We start from the raw sequence: 6,686 nt of genomic DNA, 5'->3' as shown, positions 1-6,686 counted from the left end.
AACTGCAGTGTGCCACAGAGGGGCCCAGTAGTGGGCTGTATCCTGAATCCATGTGTTTACCCTGCTTGCCCCACTTGGCAGCGCACGGCCACTGCCCCTCTGCCGATGGTCTGAGCCACTGCGTTAGCCCTTAACAGAGCGAGTGGTCATCTGGCCCGGGGCTGCCTCTCTCATCACCAGTCACCTGCAAAACCTACCAAGTCAAGCACACCCCCACACCCACCAAGTCAGCCATCTAGGGGCCGGCCCCAGAGACCTACTGCGTGAACCAGGGTCTCGAGTAATGGGATGACGAGCCAGGTTCCAGAGACCTGCTTGTCAGAAGCCACAGGAGAACCCCTCTCCCCCTCAACACACTGTAGGCAATGGAGGCCGCTTGACAAAGCTGGTGGGCACTGGCTCGCGGCTGCAGGACCCTGGCAGCGCCACACGGGGGCGTTGAAGGGGTCTGCCAGCCCTCAGGGATCCTCACCTGGATAGGAAAGATCCCGGGGAGGATAGGGCAGGTGATGCCCATCTCCGTGCAAGCCTTCACAAAGTGGAGGAAAGTGTCCGCCTCGAAGAACAGCTGCGTGATGATGAAGTCGGCTCCTGCAGACACCTTCTCCTTCAAGAAGGTCAGGTCGGCCTCAGCGCTCCCTGCTTCCGGGTGACCTTTGGGGTAGCCTGCCAACAGGGAGGGCAGGGGATAGGAGGGGCTGGCCTCCACCTGCTCAAAGAAGCTAATGAAGAGACCAGAGCGCCCAAGCAGGGAGCTCCCTGTCTCGGGTTCCGGATCGCACCTCTCTACAAGGATGCCGACTGGCTGGGCTCCTTCACCCCAGAGTGGGCCCTCACTTCCAGAAGGGTGCTCTCCCAGGAGGGGGTGGGGGGTGGCTCTCTATCCTGCCTCAACTTCCCTGCACTTTGTGACCACGGCTAACAGGAACTGTCCTCTGCATGGTCCGGCAGCAAGTGGAGTCTCCTGGCTGGGGAGGGGCCCAGGATTAAACCCCTGCTTCGAATGAAAACCACTCACAGGTCCAAGGGCGTGGAGTCTGACACCTCGCCACCCAAGGAAGAGCTGGAGGGAGTGGGCACTTCCCCTGGAGGAGAGGCCGCAAGCACGCTAACAGCTACAGGTTGTTGTGGGAAGGAAGGATTTGCCAGATTTCTTAATGAAATTCCAGGTGGCTCCAGCTGGCAGGACCAGGGTTAGTTCTGGAAAGCTGCCTAACAGAACAGACAGCCCACAAAGCAATGCGCTCCTCAGGTCTGTAAATCCCGGGGCAGCTAGGAGGGTCATCTTGCAGAATGCTGCCGCCGATGGGGGTGCCCACCTAAGGGTCTCCAAGTTCTAGGAACTCTAGGGCCCTTCCCTAAAGGGTGGAACTGACTGGTGGCCCTGCTGGGGCAGGGTGGGGCCAACTGCAGCCTTAATAAAACCACCAGGGTAAAACACCCCCCACCCCCTGCTGAGACCTGGGCTGGATGGTCGGCAGCCTGAGGAGGGCTGCCTGGCTATGATAAGGGAGTGGCGTTCTTTAGAACGCCCAAGTCATCAAAAATGGACATTACAAAGAATTGTTTCCACGCATGAGGGGGCAGGGTGCAAGCACCAGCCTTCCATATCGTCAGGAACAAAGCTCCTTTTTTTCAGTAGGAATTTCAGAAACAAAGTGGCTTTTAAGAGCTGAAATTGTAACTGCAGTACCTTACACGTCACTTGATTTGATTTTTGCTCAATTGACTAGTCTCTTGCTTTCGCTAGGAGGGGTGGGAGGTGGGGAGGATCTCCTTTGAACCCATTTGATGAGAAGCCAAGCCCCAGGCTCCACAGCCTAGCTCCCGTCTTCTGCCCAAGAATGGTGGGTGCAGTGTAGACACCCACCACCCAGAGTTAACTGCCTGCATTATGGCTGACCGGCACTGCAGACACACGAGTAAGGCTTACTTGTCCTCAGGGCTTCCCAAACACATCCGCCTGAGCAAACTGAGGGCCGGGACAAGGGCACTGCGTGGGGATGGGGACAGAGCCGAACAGGACAGATGAGCCATTTCCGGGAAGTCACACGGCAAACATCTTAGTGAGCGATGCCATAACCAACCTATTTCTTTTCACATAAAAATGATTTCCTCCCAAGATATGTTGAGAAAACCGGCATTCTAAGAAGGAGCCCTAGAGACATAGTGGGTTATGCTAACCTCCAGGCCAGCAGTCCGTAACCACTAGCTGCTTCTCGGGAGAGAGATGAGGCTTTCTACTCCCGTTAAGATGTAAAGTCTTGGGAACTCACGGGAGTGGTTCTCCTGTCCTAGAGGCCACTGGGAGCTGGACCTCTAAGGAGAAATGCCAACGTACACAGGCATCTTGTCTGCCAGCCCGACACATCCTGCCTCCCTGCACTTGTGTCGCAGGGGGCTCAAGGCCAGTGTGTGGGGCTGGGGGGCGGGGGTGTCCACTCCATCACCTTCTAGCATGCGAGCTGGCCGCCTGGCTACACCACGGGAACTGGAGTGGGGCCTATCAGACTCTCTCTCCCAGGAATCTGGAGAGAGAGGCCTGCCAGTGGGACTGGGCTCCCGCCTGTGTGGAGTGCCACAGCAGGCACTCTCAGGAGGCTGGCGGCACAGAGAGGTGTACCCGTCTAGGGTCTGTAGGTGAAGCAGGAGGCACTAGGCCAGTGGGAGGCAGAGATGGGTGGCTCTGTGGCCCCGAGAGCATGAGGTCTGGCCTTGGGGTCTTGGTTCCAGGGTTGACTGAGGACTGACTGTGACTTCTGGGATCACCCGTCCGTCCCTTGGAACCCTCTTCGTAGATCCTTTTTCTCCTTTCACTGAGAAGACGGCCTGGAAGCCGACTGAGAACGTGGAAGTCAGGGAAAACGAACACTTCAGGGGGTGGGGGTGGGGGCAGTAGACAGAGACCCTGGGTGAGAACCTCAATTCACCTTAGCACCACCTCATGCGGCCACGCTCAAGCCCCGGAGCACTGGGGAAGCGTGTCCTGACTCAGCACCTCTGCTCAGCGCTGGAGGTCCCCGTCTCTCCCTCTCTCTGTCTGTGCACCCCCCTTGACCCACCAGGAGCTGCCACTCACCTGCCACGCAGATGTCAAAGTAGTCTCCAAACTCGCTGCGGATGTGCTTCACCAGGTCTGCAGCGTAGCTGAAGCCGCCTTCCTCCTCTTCCCACTGCTCGCCCACCGGGTCTGCAGGGCGGTGAGGGCCAAGGTCACTGGGGCTTGCTCGCCCAACCTTTGGGCTTGCTACTTCAGATAGACCTCGGGGTCCTGCTGCCTACTCAAGTGTCACCTTGCATAGGGAAAGTCTGCCAGGAAAGACCCCCTTCTGAGGGTCAGCGTGCAAAGAGGTCACTTTGAGGGCTAAGGTGTGCCTGCCCCATGCCAGGGCGGCTCACATGCGTGTGAAGTGAAGAAAGTCAGAGGGGAATGGAATTACGGTCTCGGCCCCATGGACTGACACAAGAAGGACACACAGTCTGGGGTCAAACAGCTGGAATGCTCCTTAGCGAGGCTGGTAAGACTCTGTCTCACATGGTTGGACATGGCACCGGCAGGGAGCCATCCCTGGAGAAGGCTGTCACTGAAATGGACTGACAGTGGCTGCCACGATGGGCCCAAGCACGGTGAGCAGGCCGCTGGTGCAGCCAGTGTCTTGTGCTGTCCTACGCAGGGTTGCTATGGACGTGTGGGAGCAGACTCGGGGCACCTACCACCATGCCCGGGCATCGTGAGCTCCTTGAAGGCAGAGACCTTGTAGGAGTTCAGTCTTCTTTTCTTTCCAGCACAGCATTGGTTTATCAGGCAGCCCCTAGCAAAACCTGACAGAGCACCCACCCCATGCCAGGGGCTGTGCTCAAGGTGGGACCAGGGGCTAGCAGCTGCACGCCCTTTAGCCTGGAGGCTCTGTCGAGTCCCCCCTGGGCATGTCTAGGCAGCCTTACCCCACACTCTTGCTCCTCGCCCACTCTCCTGGAGCACTTGCCTTCTGGGAGAATTTTCAGTGCAGCTCAGTCACGGGGAAATGGCCTTCCGTGTGGAACCGGAGACACACTATCGCACCCAGCAGGCTCCCTCTTCCCACATCTGGGCGCCCTGACAGCCAGCATGATCACGCCTTGGACGGAGACCAGTGCAGTGAGTCGATGCAGCCAGAGATCAATGGAGCCGTGTGGCCAGGGCAGAGGGTTATCGGGCACTGACTGCATCTTCAGAGCGCTGGCTCTGACTGGGTCAGGGGTGGCCCCATCGGGTGGTGCCACGGTGGACTCACGGCCCACTGAGCCCAGGATGGGGCCCAGGGGAGCTGAAAGGGGCACGGGCTAAGTAAGTAAGACCCCAGGGGTGGCGAGTGCTGGCAACGTACCTCCCCTCAAGGCCAGGATGTTCTTCAGGCCGAGCCGCTTGGCCTTGTGCAGATGCCTGGTGATGTCCTCCCGGCTCTGGCGGCAGCAGGTCATGTGCAAGATGGTCTCCAGGCCGCAGTAGTTCACCGCGGTGCTGGCGATCATCATGGAGGAAGTCTCCTTGTCAGAGCCCGGGTCCCCGGCGGGGTGCCAGGTCACATCGATGAAGAGGGGGCCGCCGGCCCCCATCTGGTCAAACCTGCAAGGAGAGTCTTTCTGAAGGGGGTCTCCGGGAGAAGCAGCACCTGCCACCACCGTCCGGGAGCCTGAGAGGCAGAATGGGCAGTGGGGCTACAGCAGTCTGCACTTGTGTCCGGCCTTTGTGACTTCTGGGCTGTGCGTGTGATCTTGGGCGAATGGCTCCACCTCTCGGAGGCAGCGTTTCTTCATCAATAAAATGGACCTGGTTCACAATAAGGAATCCCTGGGTGGCGCCAACAGTTAAGCGCTCAGTGACTAGCTGAAAGGCCGGCAGTTCAAACCCACCCAGAGGTGCCTTGGAAGAAAGGCCTGGTGATCTGCTCCCCAAGGGTCACAGCCTGGGGCGGCGCAGTCACGCTGCACACGGGGGTGGGGAGTGGGGGGTGTTCTGCAAGCCAGAATGGACTCCACGACAACCAGCAAATGCACCAAAACACTGAGATGGGCATGACACAGGGCAACCTCAGGGCTCAGCACAGTGCCTGGCACTTAGGGGGCATGGGCACCAGCTGTTGCTAGGAGGTAGTATCTGCAGGCACACTGGCATGAGAGCAGCATTACAGAAGACAGGCTTCCCACCAGGCACTTCCAACAGACCCTGTGGGGACCACGGCCACCGCCTTGGAGATGGATGTCTGTCTGCACAGGTGTCTAGAGATGGCCTGTGCCTTTAAAACGCAAAGCCCTGGGGAGACGCGAGATGTGAGGTGCAGCAGGCAGCCCAGGGAAACAGCGCAGCAGGCAGCGCAGGCAGCTGTCATATCCCGTTGGCATTCCTCAAATTCAGGGCCTAATCCACATCCCTAACTCGCTGCAAGCAATCCCCAAGTGGCTGCCCTGCCGTTTCCCAGGCTGTCTGTGCTCTGGCCCCAGCTTCCTCTCTCGTATGCCCTCGGAGAGGATCAGCAGTTTTAACCACTGGCTTTGCCGGAGGGAGTGTCTGAAAAGCCCTGACACTGCCCGGACTGTGTGAGACACTTGAGAAGCTGCAGCTCAAATGTCCAGTCCTGTCCCCGCTCTTTGCTGCCCCCTCAGGCTGCTTTTTCCTGCCGGGTCAGAGTGCAGAGTTGCAGAGGGGCTGCCGGCTCTCCGGCCCTCCCACCCCTGGCCTGTTCAGCTTGCCACTGACTCACCTGGAGATGAGATTGACGGCGCCCTCAGCAGTCCGGGGAGGGAAGAACTCCAGGGAGAACCACTTGTCTCCAGACTCCATCCTCCGCCTCATCTTCTCCCGGAGCCTGCGGAGCCGCTCTGGGTCCAGGCCGGGTGAGGAGCATCGTGAACTGTCCTCGGAGCTCTCACTGCCACTGCTGCTGCCCGGGTGGGGGCCGCTCCCTGGTGACTCGTTCCCCATGGCCAGGCTCCTGCTGCACGGGGTGGGGTGGAGGCAGGGGGCATCAGAGGCCGGGCAGCCGGGCCCCAGACAAACACAGGCTGCATCTCCACACAGGAAGGTCGTCAGCATGGGCACCAGTGGCTCGGCCCCACCCCGGAGCTCTGCGGGCTCTGGGGTCTCACTCACAGCTTCGCCCTCTGAGCCTGGCTCCGTGATTGGCAGCCCCCACCCAGCACAGAAACAGGCTTCTCAGCCCACCGGGCCTCGGTGACAGCTACCTGATGAAGGGTGGGACAGAGAACCTTCCGCTGCCAACCTCCCAGGCCCCAGCTTCTAAGGAGGGGCAGCAGTGCCTGGCCCGGAGGGCCCTGGCTTTTAGATGGTCCATGTCTGCCAGCCTAGCCCCGGAAACGGGAACGGGTGGGGAAGAACCTTTCCCAGCAGCGGGTCTGTCCGACTGGGCGGAGCTGTGACAAAGGAAGAGCCGAGTAGGGGCCAGGCAAGGAGACGGGGCGAGGCTTCCAGGCAGGAGGGCGGGCTGAGGTTCCAGCCAAAGGCGATAGGAGGAGGAGGAGGAGGAGGAGGAGGGGTGGGGGGGAGGAGGGGGCGCCTGCCAAAGACTGCAAGGCTGGTGGGGATGAGGCCAGTAGAAGTTCAGGGTCACTGGGTCACCAGCCAAAGAAGGAAGAGCTCAGTGGAGCACAGCCTAGACCTCCTCTTACTAGAAGCAAGTTTGGGGGGG

The 6,686-nt window shown here is 59.8% G+C and overlaps 1 protein-coding gene across 3 annotated transcripts in view; it reads right to left on the bottom strand.

Moving 5' to 3' along the window:
- Nucleotides 1-6,421, bottom strand: part of MTHFR (methylenetetrahydrofolate reductase) — a 10,859-nt gene extending 4,438 nt beyond the window's left edge. The window contains exons 1-5 of one of the 3 annotated variants that reach the window (XM_045299122.1): nt 6,223-6,421; nt 5,742-5,975; nt 4,368-4,606; nt 3,080-3,190; nt 473-666 (exon numbers count right to left, since the gene is read on the bottom strand). In XM_045299122.1, coding sequence (XP_045155057.1) covers nt 473-666; nt 3,080-3,190; nt 4,368-4,606; nt 5,742-5,975; nt 6,223-6,332 — 888 coding nt within the window. In that variant the 5' untranslated portion in view covers nt 6,333-6,421. The remainder of the gene's footprint in view (nt 1-472; nt 667-3,079; nt 3,191-4,367; nt 4,607-5,741; nt 5,976-6,222) is intronic. The other 2 variants (XM_004705429.4, XM_045299121.1) reach the window with 2 other exon arrangements.
- Between the last annotated feature and the right edge of the window lie 265 nt (nt 6,422-6,686).

This window comes from Echinops telfairi, unplaced genomic scaffold, assembly GCF_000313985.2.
Source record: "Echinops telfairi isolate 266 unplaced genomic scaffold, ASM31398v2 ScPeMD7_7457;HRSCAF=8495, whole genome shotgun sequence".
In the NCBI taxonomy this organism is placed as follows: domain Eukaryota; kingdom Metazoa; phylum Chordata; class Mammalia; order Afrosoricida; family Tenrecidae; genus Echinops; species Echinops telfairi.
This window is presented reverse-complemented; position numbering and strand designations above follow the sequence as displayed.